This window comes from Aspergillus versicolor, assembly GCF_001890125.1.
Source record: "Aspergillus versicolor CBS 583.65 unplaced genomic scaffold ASPVEscaffold_1, whole genome shotgun sequence".
Classification (NCBI taxonomy): Eukaryota; Fungi; Ascomycota; class Eurotiomycetes; order Eurotiales; family Aspergillaceae; genus Aspergillus; species Aspergillus versicolor.
The window spans coordinates 3,213,797-3,229,221 of NW_024467524.1; the positions used below are offsets into that span (position 1 = coordinate 3,213,797).

The 15,425-nt window shown below is 50.3% G+C and overlaps 6 protein-coding genes across 6 annotated transcripts; 3 read left to right on the forward strand and 3 right to left on the reverse strand.

The window, feature by feature from the left end:
* ASPVEDRAFT_36404 (senescence-associated domain-containing protein) lies at positions 1-2,317 on the reverse strand. The gene is made up of 2 exons (XM_040811208.1): positions 1,426-2,317; positions 1-1,357 (listed from the first exon to the last, which is right to left on the reverse strand). The coding sequence occupies exons 1-2, from the start codon at positions 2,075-2,077 to the stop codon at positions 498-500; spliced, it is 1,512 nt and encodes a 503-aa protein (XP_040662781.1). The 5' UTR covers positions 2,078-2,317; the 3' UTR covers positions 1-497.
* A 402-nt stretch (positions 2,318-2,719) lies between these two features.
* ASPVEDRAFT_49090 (uncharacterized protein) lies at positions 2,720-5,390 on the forward strand (the record flags this gene model as incomplete). The annotated part of the gene is made up of 4 exons (XM_040814120.1): positions 2,720-3,489; positions 3,856-3,972; positions 4,090-4,938; positions 5,024-5,390. The coding sequence occupies 4 exons, from the start codon at positions 2,720-2,722 to the stop codon at positions 5,388-5,390; spliced, it is 2,103 nt and encodes a 700-aa protein (XP_040662782.1).
* A 1,054-nt stretch (positions 5,391-6,444) lies between these two features.
* Positions 6,445-7,402, reverse strand: ASPVEDRAFT_119736 (uncharacterized protein; the record flags this gene model as incomplete). The annotated part of the gene is made up of 2 exons (XM_040805730.1): positions 6,445-7,013; positions 7,096-7,402. 2 exons carry the CDS (start codon positions 7,400-7,402, stop codon positions 6,445-6,447), a joined length of 876 nt encoding a protein of 291 aa, XP_040662783.1.
* Positions 7,403-9,036: 1,634 nt separating this feature from the next.
* Positions 9,037-9,758, reverse strand: ASPVEDRAFT_23997 (uncharacterized protein; the record flags this gene model as incomplete). The annotated part of the gene is made up of 2 exons (XM_040809615.1): positions 9,037-9,099; positions 9,219-9,758. 2 exons carry the CDS (start codon positions 9,756-9,758, stop codon positions 9,037-9,039), a joined length of 603 nt encoding a protein of 200 aa, XP_040662784.1.
* Positions 9,759-10,760: 1,002 nt separating this feature from the next.
* Positions 10,761-12,319, forward strand: gwt1 (putative GPI anchor biosynthesis protein Gwt1; the record flags this gene model as incomplete). The annotated part of the gene is made up of 2 exons (XM_040809616.1): positions 10,761-10,856; positions 10,925-12,319. The coding sequence occupies 2 exons, from the start codon at positions 10,761-10,763 to the stop codon at positions 12,317-12,319; spliced, it is 1,491 nt and encodes a 496-aa protein (XP_040662785.1).
* An 886-nt stretch (positions 12,320-13,205) lies between these two features.
* ASPVEDRAFT_122487 (amidase) lies at positions 13,206-15,197 on the forward strand (the record flags this gene model as incomplete). Its single annotated transcript, XM_040805990.1, has 3 exons — positions 13,206-13,339; positions 13,412-14,001; positions 14,056-15,197. 3 exons carry the CDS (start codon positions 13,206-13,208, stop codon positions 15,195-15,197), a joined length of 1,866 nt encoding a protein of 621 aa, XP_040662786.1.
* Positions 15,198-15,425: the final 228 nt, after the last annotated feature.

Here is a 15,425-nt window from a genome sequence, read left to right on the forward strand (position 1 = left end):
ACTCCTCGGCGCCGCAATATATCACAATACCAGTCCTCCTATTGGTACTTCTCGCCTCATTATTACTTTACCTCGACCTTGCAGAACAGGTGTTTTCTTACTGGTCAATGTGAACATTTCTCGTGATTCGAAAACTATATATTCTAACTCTGGGGCCATATATTTGCTTGCTGGTCCATAGTTCGCTCCTTTCTCATCCCCAGAAGTAAAAGTCTTTTAAACCGATGCAACTGTAGATTAAACCCCACCGCAGTCTTGACCCAAGCCCACGTCACTATTTTAAATCGACAGAAACAACCCCAAAAAGAAAAAAGGGAAGAAAAGGCAAAAAAATAAAATAAAATAAGAAGAAAAAGAAAGAAAAAGCAGCGACACCCTGCCGTAAATATTCATAGATTCATAAATAACAACCGGCCGTGTTAGAATTTAGACGCAATAGTAACTCATTAAAGACGGAAAGGAAATCCTCGTTGACTTGACGGCCCAGTTTGGCAGGTTCAGCGCTTACTGCCCGACATACTTGCCCCGCCGAGCGAGTAAGTCCCCGACGCGCCGTATGCGGGAGGCGGCGTTGGGCTGGGAGACGGCCGTCTTGCGGCCGGGCTGCCGCTCTGTCCTGGGGGGGATACCTCTCCACCATCGCCCGCTCCGACAACGACTTGCTGCCCGTCCTTCATGCGCCCGACGACCATACCCTTGGCGACCGACTTGAGAACCGCTTTGCGGCTGACCCCCGAGGCGTCGATATAAACTAACCCCACATTCTTGATGCCTCCTGTCAAGTTGGAAGCGACCGAGCCGGCTTCCGTTCCGTAGCGGTGGCCAATCATTGTAGATGCGGCCGATGACCCAGACGTCAATACATTCCGCGCACCTTGTTCAATGCCATCTGCCAAAGTGGAAAATGCGATCATTGACTTGTTAAGAATTCCCGGCTTTCCATTCTCAGGGGCCTTTGACCTATCGCCTCGAGCCTTTCCATTATTACGACCGGCCATAGAGGCACCAAAGTTCTGCGCGTACCTGCCGACCTGGCCAACGGTTTTCGAGGAGATGCCAGCCGCACCGCTAGAAAAAGTTCCGATCTTGCGAACTCGAGTATGAGTGGCATCGGAGAAGGTCGCCGGTTTTGGGTTCGGTTTTACCTTTCGAGTGAATGTGTCTGCGCCACTAGTCATTGCGTTGGCGAGATACGTTGATCCAGTCACAATCAAGCGAGAAGCGGTGGCAGACGATTGAACAAGAGATGAGCCCTTGTATGCGGGGTGTCGCGACGTAGCAAGGTATTCCTCAGATACATTGCTGACGTCAACTTGATTACCCTCGCCTTCAGTAGGAAGTTGGATCTGGACAGGCCCTATATTAAAAAAAGAAAGATGTTAGACTGATATTCATCACTTGGTGTATAGGAAAAGCAAGACTTACTCTTCGAGCCGGGTTTGACATCAGATTCCTCGACGACATCATATCCTTCCATCTCGCCGACAACGCTTCCATCCTCTTCGTCCACAAGGACAATACGCCCGTGCGCATCCTTTCTATCACTGGGTCCGGAAGGGCCTGGCGAGGACACATAGCCCTCACCCGGTGCAAAGGCCGCAGGGTTATAAGCCGCATGGTCCTTTGCGACTTGCGCACGCTCATGGAAAGCTGTGCATTGAGCAAGGATTGTTTCGAAGGTATCAATGTCCTCCTGCGTCACCTTATTGGGCCCGGATCCAATTCCGGGAAATTGGATACGAATGAAAGCACCTGCATCTGGTCCTAAATCCCAGCGAGGAACGATATAGCTACTCGGAGGTTGGTGGTAAATTTGAGTAGTAGCAGGGAGAGCCAAGTCAAGCTCTGGAGGAAGATGCAGATGCAGATAGAAGTCCTCTTCAGGCGGGGTTTCTTGGGCGGGTGACAAAGGTGTATTCTGATTCTGAGATGCCGAAGTCGTAGTTGGGACCATCAGAAGCGAGAGCGTCTGAGGGCCGGATGGTGTCAGGCTTGACTCTTCGCCGTTCTGCGCATGAAATGCGTGGACATTGTTGATGCTGTAGAGGAGTCTGGGGTCATTCGAAGTTGAAGCCATGCTTGGGCGGGGTGTAAAAGCCCAAGGGTCTGAAGGATTCAAAGGGTGAGTTCTGGACTCCAAACGATATCGCGTATGACGTTATGGGCCGTTGCAAGTGCAACTGCAAGTAGTGTCAAGTTGCGGACTCGAAAACGCAGTCACCCACGTCTATTTAAATCAGATGAGATATGAGAGAGATACACAAGGAGGAGGAAGAACCGGGAGAAGAAAGAGATTAATATGATGCAGGCTGCTCTCTTGGGTTCTTGGGAGCTTTGGAGGGGCTCCTCTCAGTGGTTATCGACCAGATGAATAAGCGCCCATCCCACAACTGCGCCACACTGGTACTCCAGATCGCACCGCCACATGATGTGTGAGTGGCTGAAACTTTGTAAGAATAGCAACGGAGAGCGTCATAGATGGATGTGTGACCGCCAAACTGACGGGCGCAGAAACAGCTGGAAATTAAGAGACCATGCCTCAATTGTTGGGATCACGAGTTGGAGATTAGGAGAAATCGAGACCCAACCGTTTTGTACCGTCTTGTCAACTAAAATAGAACTTCCCACCAGCGGCGGCTACAGAGATTGATCGGCCATTAGCAAGAGCGCTTAAGCCTGCTTCTCCTTCCAATTGGCAATTTTTCCAGAGCCAATTGCGATGGCAGTTTTCCAGATTGTGTCAGACCTCCACCTTGAGAATCCCCGCGCATACGACCTGTTCCACATTCCTCCCAAAACTCCCTATCTCGCACTCCTGGGAGACATTGGAACCGTGAAGGACGACGAGCTGTTTGCCTTTTTGGAGACGCAACTTCGGAACTTTGAGCTAGTATTCTTTCTACTGGGGAACCATGAACCGTACGGCTCCAACTGGTCGACCGCGAAGCATCGGGTCAAGGCGTTCTCTGAAGACATTAGTCGGCGGCGAACTCAAGAGACGGGACTGGGAAAGTTCGTCTTTCTTGACCAAACACGATATGACATTTCCGGTGATGTGACAGTGCTCGGATGCACATTTCATTCCAGGGTTCCCAAGTCCCAATCACTGTCAGTCAGCTATCGTCTGAATGACTTCTACGACATTAGTGACTGGACCGTTGCGGCTCACTGCGAAGCTCACGAAGCAGACCGAAAATGGCTGAATGAGCAAGTATCACAGATAATCGCTGCGAACCCTCACCAGAAGATCGTCATTTTCACCCATCATTCTCCGACAGTCGAATCCGAAGCTTGTGATCCTGCCCATGCTAACAGTCCGATATCCTCAGCCTTCTCAACCGATCTCACTGGCGAAGATTGCTGGGAAAAGCCACAAGTAAGACTTTGGGCCTTTGGACACACACATTACAACTGCGATTACACCCAACAGCGCACGGGGAAAAGAGTGCTGGCAAACCAGAGGGGCTACTATTTTGCTCAAGCGAAGGCGTTTGACCCGGAAAAGGTGGTTCGTGTATAGGCAGTAGAACAGTCTGCTTCGTGAAGCCGTTGCTATGGTCCCTTTGCCCTCGGAATACAATAATTTGCAGAACCATAGACACCCGACATACTGTAGATACATAGAAAACCGGCCTCGGAGAGATGGCCGGCCGAATTATTGAACCCGCCGAGAGGAACTTCCCAGTTCGGAGGGCCGGCTTTAACCGAGCCGAGGCTGTCGAGACTGATCGTCTTCTCGTGCTTGTCCTTCCTCTACCCCGGATCCGCCATTCTTCCTCGTGAAATCTTTCCTCCTTCCCTCCTCCTCTGCCCGTGTCAGTAAACATTACTCGGTCCGTTTTCTCCTCCCGTTAGAGCTCATTATCCCATATCGATGGCGTCTATTACACGTGCGCTGCGGCCACTGTCCCGCACCATCCCCTCTATCCGCCCTGTCGCAACCCGACCGTTGGCCTCTCGCCTTCCTCAAAGGTATGCTCCTGTGCTCTGGATCATGAAACCCCCGGGGTGTGGAATACTATACTGGCCACTTTGTGGCAGATAGGGAGCAATTCATGTGGCTGATCGCTAACATGTTCATCCCTGCAGCACCTATGCTTTCTCTACCACTTGCCGGCGGCGCGATGTCGACCTGGCCAGCCTCACACCGACACCGATCTCCCACCTCTCCGAGACTGAGTCCTTGATGGCCGAGACCGTATCCAAGTTTGCCCAGGAGCAAATTGGCCCGAAAGTTCGGGAGATGGACGAAACGGAGACTATGGACCCGGCTTTGGTAGAGCACCTCTTCGAGCAGGGTATTATGGGAATTGAGATTCCCGAAGAGTTCGGTGGTGCGGGAATGAACTTCACTTCTGCGATCGTGGCTATTGAGGAACTGGCTCGCGTCGATCCCAGTGTCAGTGTTCTGGTTGACGTACACAATACCCTTGTGAACACCGCCTTCATAAAGTGGGGAGATGCACAGGTTCAGAAGAAGTGGCTGCCTAAGCTGGCCACCGGAACTGTTGGATCATTCTGTCTTTCTGAGCCTGTTTCTGGGTCAGACGCCTTTGCCCTTCAGACGAAGGCTGAGAAGACGGCGGACGGCTACAAGCTGAACGGATCCAAGATGTGGATCACCAACTCCATGGAGGCGGGTGTTTTCATTGTCTTCGCCAACCTTGACCCCAGCAAGGGATACAAGGGAATCACTGCCTTCATCGTCGAGAAGGATACACCGGGGTTCTCAATTGCGAAGAAGGAGAAGAAACTCGGAATCAGAGCTAGCAGCACCTGCGTGCTCAACTTCGATGACGTTGTAATCCCCAAGGGTAACCTCCTGGGTGAGGAAGGCCAGGGTTACAAGTATGCCATTGGTCTTCTGAACGAAGGCCGTATTGGTATCGCCGCCCAAATGACCGGTCTGGCACTCGGTGCTTGGGAAGAAGCCGCTCGGTAAGTTTAAGCAAGACACCAGAACCCACTTACATTCTTTCTATTCTTATAATATTGCAAAACAATGGTACTGATAAACCAATAGTTATGTTTGGAATGACCGCCGCCAATTTGGCCAGCTCATCGGTGAATTCCAAGGTATGCAACACCAGATTGCCCAGGCCTACACCGAGATCGCGGCAGCTCGCGCTCTTGTCTTCAACGCTGCCCGCAAGAAGGAAGCTGGCCAGGACTTTGTGCAGGACGCAGCCATGGCCAAGCTCTATGCCTCACAGGTCGCCGGCCGTGTCGCCGGCTCTGCCGTCGAGTGGATGGGCGGCATGGGTTTCGTTCGTGAAGGCATCTCGGAGAAGATGTTCCGTGATAGCAAGATCGGTGCGATCTACGAGGGTACGAGTAACATCCAGCTGCAGACGATTGCCAAGTTATTGCAGAAGCAGTACACGCAGTAAATCTGGACTACTTATTCCTTGTTTTCTTCGCTGGTTTCGCCGTGCTGGACACTCATGAAACATGTCGTAGCACCACATCTTTGTTCTGCTCGACAATTCTGGGGCAGTTCGATTATGAAGATGAATTACATGATACAATTACTCGACCGTCTGGTCGATAGAGTAGATAGGTGTATGTATGAATTGTGTATGTAGAATGGGTATCTCTTATTCAAAAAACAACCTTTCTCGCCATATTTCGCTGCATTGCATTCCATTATTTTCCAAGCTGGGCCGGGATAATAGGATAATAGCATCCCATCAGCCCTAACATCATTCACAGGTGGCGCACGGGGATACTTTTTCCGGGCCACTCAAAGATGATCCATGGATGTAATTTCGTAATTAAATGACGTCAATCCGTTTTCGGGACGGATTGGGTGTTGATTCCCTCCTTCCTTTGAGAGCCGATTGTTTGCTTCGGAATTGTATAGTTGGAGGGCGACTCGGAGCCAAACCCATGGCTGGATGAGTATGAGTGGAAGTTCGAGCGCGGGTCATGGATACGATAATCATCGGAGGAAATCGGTGCCCATGGCTATATATCAAGAGCGGTTACTCGTCTTGTTCCGTAATAGATTATGTTTCGTAGGATGCGTGGGTTTGTTTTGGTGCATCGAGTTCATATCGCGGTGGCTCGGCGTAGGTCTGATGGTGATCATGATGCTGTTGTTGTTAATGATATTACGGATCGAGAGGTATTTGACGGGTTGGGGGGTGGAATTAGAGTGGGCGGATCCCTGAATCCAACCGTTCTTCGTGCACTATCGTATTCGATGCACGGTCGATTAGCTGATTGTATTGTAGGCTTATATGTTGATTGCGGTAATGGGTGTGTTGATGATGGTGTTGGTGTCCACTCCTAGTTAGTGGGTACTTATACGGCTGATTTGATGTGTAGTACGTTCGCTGAGCAGCAGGGCATGACTCGATCGCTCCGATAACTTGCGTTCTCGCGTTTGGCGTATTGCTAATTCCTTGAGAGGCGCACATTTCTGAAGAGCCCATTCGGACATCAAGAGCGGTGGACCCAGTCGTAATCATAACCGCTCCGTGGCGGCTGGGAAGGATGGGTCATCATTTGTTGAAATTGTGGTGGATGGGGCGGTTGTAGCGTAGGGTATGCGGTTGTTTGATTATTTGGTGGCGCTGATACTGCTACTCGAGCGGATTCGTATGACGCCTCCTGAGAATGTTGACTGTGGGCAGGTAATTCCTCCGCTGCCGCCCGACTAGCGCTCGGTCCGGGGTACAGCATTTGATAGGATGAAAACGCAGGCTCTGGCACATGTCCGCTACTTTGCGGGTCGTAACTAACGTGCGAATGTGCAATAGGCATTGGCACAGGCGCCTGGGGAGGCCCGTCGAAAGCCCAGGGTTCGACTTTGGTTGGGTACTCTGTGTCCGATGATTCGCATCTTGAAGAAGAACGAGTTGAAGCGTAAGGAGGCCAGTCACGCGAAGTTGAAACTTGGCTTGACGTTGATAGAACTGACGGCGTCCTGGGTGTTGAGTTCGCGTCTAGAGCATCGGGGTATTGAGGGGATGGAATGATCGGCCCCGGTTGTTGGCTGTATGGCTCCTCTGGCCGTCGTCAGATAACGGTCAGCGGGGTGCGACTGGAATAACCTCATGTAAATACCATAATAGCAGATGGAAGACTCACCTAAGTTTTGATATCCTGTATGCCCTGTCGATGTGGCTAACTGATGCCGTAGCGCCCTGATCTCAGTTTCCAAGAGAGCATTTCTTCGCGCGACCTCGTCAAATTTGTCCCCTTTGGCTCTAAGCTCGGCCACTTGAAGTTCCAATCGCTCAATGTGTTCTTTTGTCCGCTGCCGAATTGTCCTCTGGGCCTCACGGTCGTTGGCACGCTTTCTTTCCAGTTGTTCCGCGGTAAGCGACGTTACTCTACGTGTCCCAGCCCGTGTTTCTTTCTTCTTAAACTGGGAGGGGTCTTGATTGGAGCTCATTCTGTGCTCCAATTTGGATGTCGGGTTGATAGATTCAGTAGGTCTGGTTATTTCGCTAAGGGTAGGCTTGGATGTAAGGCAAGAACGCTACATTCCAGGTTTGTGCGCGGCACAGATGTCGGATTTCACTGGATATTAAGGTAGTTATAGTCGTACCACGTGCGTGGGCCCTGGTAAGCTAGAGTTGGTTGGGGAAAGGGGGGGGGGGGGATAAAAGAAATAAAATATGTCAAGAGAGTAAAAAAGGAATTAATGGACGGAGCCCCATCGCTGGCGCGGTACGACATAAAAGATAAAGGGATCTACCCCAAAGCAAGCCACTGGAAAGGAAGGTCGCGGATGTCGCGAGCTGAGTTCGGCTCCGGCCTAGGCTGTATCATCTTTCGCAATCACAACCAGAACATTGGGGCCAGTATCAATAATAATGCCAAATATTATTGACGGAGAGTGGAGTTGCATATCAACAGCAGCATTATTAAGTACGTAGTCTGGAACTTTGAGCCGGGCAGACTCCGTGGAAACTGTCTTTTGAAGACACCAGTCTCTGGCGCATAAGGCGCCAATGGGCACTGGGCACTGGGCAGGCACAAAGAACGAGACTCGGGGAGATACTGTGAGATGGTGGCAATGGCGAGCATAGCGTCCCTTCGAAAGGAGCTATTGCACTGGGTCCGCGCGATGGAATGCTCCGACCAACCCACCTATGCCCTAATTCCCAATTGGAAATGGGGCCATTCGGCGCGCCCAAGAAGCGTTAAAGGTGCCCCAAAGGGGTTACCCGATCTGGTCGTGTAATCGAGAAAATACTGTTTTGACTCTCGGCACGTCCGCTCCGAATCTGCATTCCGAGACCCAAGCGTATAGTAATCCCTGGGGCCAGAAATCCGGCAACCACATCCTAATTTCCAAGAACAAACCGCATCGTTAGTACGATACTTCCCCGAGCCACATGGTAGAAGTGGCGATTATGGACCCAAAAGTTCTCGTGAGACCCTTGAGATCCATGGGTCGGTGACCCAGTCCCTTTTAAGAGACTTTAGAGTTTGGTGAAGCATCGAACGGCGATGTTCGGTGCTAGAGTATATGCTGCTGTCCGGAAAGGGAAGGGAAGCAAAAATTCACTGAGATGGGGTAAAAAAGAGGCTGGAAAGTTGAATGCTGAACAGTGGGTTTATGAGCCGCCCTGCCTCGTCCATAAGCCGGGCCATCAACTCGTCTTTTCTCAGTTTGCGTCAAGGTTTAATTACGCGGTCTCTGATTCATTCTTGAGGGTATACTGATATTTTCAGTCTTTAACCTTGGCAATGTTGATAAGTTCTCCAATCTGTGAAGATTGTGTGAATCGCATATGATCCATGCTAGTGCTGACAAGCCAAGGTTGACCTGCTCTTGTCCGAGGGTCTGTCTCCGAAACCTCCATTGTCAGATCTTGGATGGCTGGCACTAAGATTCTCGAACCATGGGTGGTGTTACCGACTGAGCCACGCGGAAGGTGAAAGCCGACTCCACAGTCCACACAACTTGAATCGCCCTGCGACCCATCGACGAAGTCCATGGCGCTGCGGGGATGCATAATTTCTTCTATTTTATTTTTCTCTTCCTTAATTTTTTTTTTTTTTTTTTTTTTTTTTTTTTCAATCCGGTTCCTCGATATCCGCGATGCCGTTCAATAGCATCGGGGTACTTGCGAGCAATGCCTAAGGAATAATAGATTAATTAAAAGTACTAAGTACGCATTCTCACAGACACCACACGAGGATGGAAGTGGGGATTGGGCAAAGGATGGAATACCAGAACACCAATGATAACGGCTTACTGAGCCATGCATGACGTGCCGAAACACTCCAGCTTGATGATGCCTTCGATCTCTTTCTTCTTGAATAATAGCGTCGAGTTCGTTGACTATTGTCCGAGTCTCCAGAGTGTAGTGGAGTTGACGGTCATCAATCGGACGGGGGTCGGAGATACGGATACCTGAGTCAACTCTTTTCGGTTTCTTATCCATCATGATTCGTTCATGTTCCTGGTTCCAGCTTTCTTCCGAAGTACGCCCGAACTTTGTCACCTTGTTGTACGTAACGAACCCTTCTACTTCTTGCGATGCGTCGAAAGCAAAGCTTTCAAAAGAATAATGAGGAATGACGATCCTTCCAGTTTGGCTATCAATATTCGACGGAGATGATAACGATCTGATCCGTACCCTCAGAAGCACAAATACGGTGTACGGTGAAGGTAGATGCTTGGTAGTGGGCCTGGATTTCCTTAGAGGCTGAATTGGTGCCGCTGGGCAAACAGAAACATGCCGTGGCATTTTCATGATTTGGAACGCGCCGACTCTCTTGCCGGTCTTCGACATGCATTATCATTGTCTCCATCAACGATAACCATTATCGAAGCTATCAACAATAGATGCTCTTCCTTTGAAGTTCATGCGAACTTTGGCAATGGCCCATCGGCTCATGCTGACCGGAATATAAACGAGAAAAAAAAAATTCGACATTTGTATCATAGACTGAAACGGAATGATTATCTGGGATAACTCGAGGATTTTGTGGCGCCTGTAGCTTGTAGACCGACCTTATTGCCAATGCATCGGATCTTGTGCTCGTCCTTCAAGTTCAAGTGACAACCCAAACTTCTAAGGTTAATGATCCAAATATTTATCGTGGTTGCTTCCCTAGCTTGATCTCAGCTTGGAGTTGACAGTATAGTGTCACGGCGAGGCCGATGATTTTTCTCTGGGCTGCTCAACACATTCAAGGTTTCGAACTGCGGCTGATCACTCACCTTCAAACGAAGCGAATCGAGTCCACTGGCCGGGGAGCTTCATCCGAAACCGGAAAGGTTCCGAATCATTGGAAAATTGCGACCTGAGAAGAGGCAGGTGGAATCACTGGAAAACGATATCCAGAATTCCAGATCAACACCCGAGGGGATCTTGTGAGTGAATTGCGGGGTACCGATGCCAACTCATCCTCGAGGCGACGGTGTGAACAACTGGCGGGGATCGTCGGGGTTCACACTTGAAGAGGGCAAGATGGCCACAATGTCATGCAGGCGGTCATCGAAGCTGGTTGCAGTAGAGGTTGAATATGAAAGATGATGGTGGAGTGTTTGTATACCCTTCGGGTGTGGTAATCTTATTACAATAATTACGCCACTGTCCAACGAAAATTGGCCAAACAGCATGTAATATCATAACTCCGAAAAGGCCAGTTGGAATCCAACGTCATTCCTCTCCAGTCAGAACAAACACTCGAACAAACTCGCGAATCTCAACCCCACCACCCAACAGACGATGGTGCATTGAGGACAGTTTGGATTTGATTAGCTGTCTATTTTGCACCGGCCTGCCAAGATGGACACAGACTACAAGTCGCGGAAGGAGGCTTTCGTGTCAAATTTGAGCGGAGGAAGTATTCTAGAAATCAACGCAGTGACCCTCGTTGCTCCTGTTAGTTTTGGTCTTTCTTGTACTTCATTTTCGCTCATCCAGCATACTAATCTATTTCAACTGTATAGGCGTCTGTTTTCCTCTGGTCGGTGCTCCAATCGCGGCTCTCTTTTTTCACACCTTACGGTCCAGCGGCTCTCATTACCGACTTCTTGCTCAACGTATTAGCGATCCTATTCGCGACGACTTTATACTCCTCCGCCCCATGGCTCCTAAATATTCTCCTGATATCCCCGGCGGTCTTGCTCCTACTGAGCACGCGGCCTCGTCGGACACAGACAAAAGCGAAACCTCCGCAGACCGCAGCCTCACAACATGGATCAAGTGCGCCAGGATCCTTACCTATACACCCGTTCCTCACCATCTACCGCGCATCCATGATGATCATTACCTGCATTGCTATACTGGCTGTTGACTTTCGCATCTTTCCCCGCCGTTTCGCTAAAGCCGAAAACTGGGGTACCTCACTAATGGACCTGGGTGTGGGATCCTTTGTGTTTTCTGGAGGTGTAGTATCTGCGCGCTCTGTTTTAAAGAGCCGAGAGGCTGGTACATCACAGAATAAAACACTGGTGCAGAGATTTACTTCGTCAATGCGGCATTCCATCCCGCTTCTCATTCTAGGTCTTATCCGGCTATATAGTGTCAAAAACCTGGACTATGCAGAACATGTCACCGAATACGGGGTGCATTGGAATTTCTTTTTTACACTAGGATTCCTTCCTCCATTCGTGGAGATATTCGAGGGTGTGGCGACACTTATACCTTCATATGAGGTTCTCTCGCTTGGCGTTGCGGTGCTTTACCAGGTAGCACTGGAGTCTACCGACCTGAAGAGTTATATCCTCATCTCCCCGCGAGGAAGTGACCTGCTTTCGAAGAATCGTGAGGGGGTTTTCTCTTTTTTGGGATATCTAGCCATCTTCCTTGCGGGGCGTGCTACAGGAATCAGAATTATCCCAAGCGGGATGACCCCTTCGACAACCCCACAGCAGGCTAGAAAGCGCGTGCTGATCCATGCGGCAGTTCAAACACTAGGTTGTATAGCTCTATTTGCACTGAATTCAACATACTTCCTAGGGTTTGGTGCCAACATTCCGGTTTCCCGGCGCCTGGCCAATATGCCATACGTCCTCTGGGTTGCGGCGTTCAACAACGCCCAGCTCTTCCTATTCTGTCTTGTTGAAACCATATTCTTCCCTTCTGTCCATCGGACATCGACGGGGAAGAATGAGGAAGCAGAGCAGGTAGCCTTCGCGACGAGTCCAATTATGAGGGCCTTTAACAGTGGCGGACTTGCCGTTTTCTTGATCGCTAATCTACTCACTGGAGTAGTCAATTTAACAATTCCAACATTGGATGTTGACAATACTCAAGCCTTGCTAGTTTTGGTCGGGTATGCCGCTGTTATCACGGGCATCGCGTTGGGACTTGATGCTATCAATTTCAAAATCAAGTTATAATTGTTCTCAAGACATCCGACACTGACTGGAAGAGTGTTTATGGGAGCCATTCCACCAATGGAGATTATGTATGACTGGCGATTGATGCAGTGTATTTATACTAAAACTTGATAATATTACTTATACTTAATTACTTGAAGTCTTCAACTGAGTCATTAAAGGCCTGTTACTTTGAGTAACATGCGATTATCACAGTCTCGCCTATAAGCTATAACTAATACCGGGCCGCCGAGGAATTCTTCATTAAGGTAGCATGGAACTTGCCACCATTACACCAAACTGGCGAGTTGATATCCATCTATTGAAATATATATACTCCGCGATGGGTCACATAACCTCAGGTTGCTATTGCAGAAGTGAGCTACGATGGGATATATTGAAGATAGGATGAAACTTCAGGTGACACCAACAGGCCCCGTAAATTATATGAAGTAGGGAGAGGAAGTAATGTTGGATATAGGATATAGTATATGGTGCATGGTGTACAGAGTAGTGGGTCTTGAAATTGAAGCATTCTCCAGTGTCCAGCGCGGTCGGACTTGTCTGCGGTGGGACTGGGTCTCCACCCTTCGTACCGGACCTTCACCGTACAGCTGCAGATAAATTCTCCGATTGTAAGTATGGCGGGCGCATCATCGTGCTTCACTGTTTCCTCTGTATTCAGTGGATTGGTAACCATCACACTCGGGGCAATGGAGGGGAGCTGGACTGAAGACCTCGGCCTCGACCCGGAGCTTCCATGGCGGAGAGAACTAGGATGAGATCACCAGAATCACATGCAAATGACAGCTCAAGCGTTATTTGAGGTCAAGCTCCGCCTGTCCCGCCTGCGACCTCGACTTTCTGTCAGGACTCAGCACGCTTGTTGCGATATCATTAACCCATAATGGCGTCTGTAAATGGAGAGGCTCGCTTCATCAACTACCCGGAGATTCGGGAAGGTCCTTCTGTGCCTTACAAGAATGAAGACCAGGTCATCCCTGTGTTCCGTGGAATACCTCTGGCCATCGGAGCTTCGCTGTAGGAATCCACCTTTTTTTGTTGCTTTTGCACCCTCAGAACTGTGCCGGCTAATCTATCTTGCGCACCCAGGATCTCAAATGTCGGATTTGTCCAGAGCTTTTTCTGGCGCGGTGCAGGATTTGGAGTAATCCGTGAGATCCCAAACCTAGACCAATACTCCGCTCGCTACGATCCGACCGTCATCCCTATTCACGGCGATGAGAAATCCACATTAAGCGCTGCATCCAGCCTTCCCGCTCCGCAGGCGAGAAGAAAGGGCGAAGCTGGCTATTACACCACGGCCGACTACCACGCTCTCTACCGATCTGGCGAGCTGACTCCTACAGCCGTCGTGGATGCACTTCTCTCCGTAACCCGTCGCGACACCGAGCCGCCAGGAAAACACTCGGTTGCGTTTCTCGAATGCGCGATTGAGAAGGCTCGTGCTGCGGCCGATGCGTCAACGCAGCGATACAAGAATGGTAAACCCCTAGGGCCGCTGGATGGTATCCCAGTTACAGTGAAGGATGAAGTGCATATGGAGGGATACAGGCGAACACTGGGAACAAAGATGGACTTTACGGGAGAATCGGCCGGGTCCACATCTTGGTGCGTCAAGAAATGGGAGGACTCTGGGGCCATAGTTATCGGGAAGTCTACAATGCATGAGCTGGGCCTAGGTTAGTCTACAACAGTCCGGTCGACTGGAGAGACGGTCAACTCACATTCAACAGATACAACAAACAACAACCCCAACTTCGGCACACCCAAGAACCCCCATAACCCCGACTACTACTGCGGTGGCTCATCCGGCGGCTCTGGCTACGCTGTCGGCGCTGGCCTTGTCCCCATCGCCCTAGGTGCCGACGGCGGCGGCTCAATTCGCATCCCCTCCTCCTTCTGTGGGGTCTGGGGTCTCAAACCCTCCCACAGCCGAGTCAGCGGCTCCCCAACTGTCAGCATCGCTTCTACGGTTGGTGTGCTAGGTCCCATTGCCTCAAGCATCGACGATCTAGCCCTAGCCTACAGAGTCATGGCCACTCCCGCAAACCCCTCCGAAGACCCAAACTCTGCCGCCTTCCCCAATCCCCTCTCTGAACTCACTTCAACACCACCGGAATCCCGGCCTCGAAACAAGACAATCGGCATCATGCGCGACTGGCTCGACCGGGCTGAGCCCGCTGTCCGTTCAACATTCAACAAAGCCTTGGACTTTTATCGCAGCCAGGGCTACACAATAATCGACATCTCAATCCCATACATCCCCGAAGGTGCACGCGCGCACGTTTTAACAATCATGGCCGAAATCGCATCTGCCTTGTCCCCATCCCAAATAAACAACCTCACTGCGCCAAATAAAGTCCTCGTCTCCATGGGCATGTATCAGATCTCATCCCAGGACTTCCTAGCCGCGCAACGTCTCCGTGGCCTTCTCATGTCCCACCTCGCGTTCTTGTTCCAGAAACACCCTGGTCTGCTCATATTTACCCCCACGAGCCCGATACCCGGGTGGAAGATTGCCGGTGGGGACGCGGATCTCGTGCGCGGCGTTTCCGACGGGAAGTCTTCTGTGCGGAATATGGAGTATGTTTGGCTGGCGAACTTTACGGGGTGCCCGGCTATTTCTTGTCCGGCAGGGTATGCGGAGGATAATGGTCATCGGGTGCCGATTGGGGTTATGGCAATGGCAGAGTGGGGCGCTGAAGAGGATCTTATTGCGTTTGCAAGGGATGGGGAGGGAATCCTGGACCTCGTTGATGATAAGTCCGTGGCGGAATTTCGTGAGCAAAAGGGTTTGACTATTCCGCGTGGCAAAGAGTCGAAGTGGGAGGATGTAATTGGGAATGCTAAAAACTTGGTTCGAGGAGGATCATAGAATTGACATGGTGGATGCGCGACGTATATATACCCTTTTCTTGTCTTACCATATTTCAGAATTCTGATAATGAACCTGTTCTAACTCTTGCAACAAAAGATAATAATATACAAGATATCAAAATAACGTATTGTGACCGCCGGATATCATAATGTCATAACCCAAACGCCTTACTTAAAATTGCCGGAACCCTGGCCCCGAATCAATGCGCCGCCTTCCCCTGTAATA

What these genes read in the sequence shown, in the direction of transcription:
- ASPVEDRAFT_36404 (XM_040811208.1), bottom strand. Translation starts at nt 2,077, where the DNA reads ATGGCTTCAACTTCGAATGACCCCAGACTCCTCTACAGCATCAACAAT. An exon ending in TGTCAAACCCGGCTCGAAGA is followed by an intron (nt 1,358 to 1,425) that starts GTAAGTCTTGCT and finishes TTTTTAATATAG; the next exon opens with GGCCTGTCCAGATCCAACTT.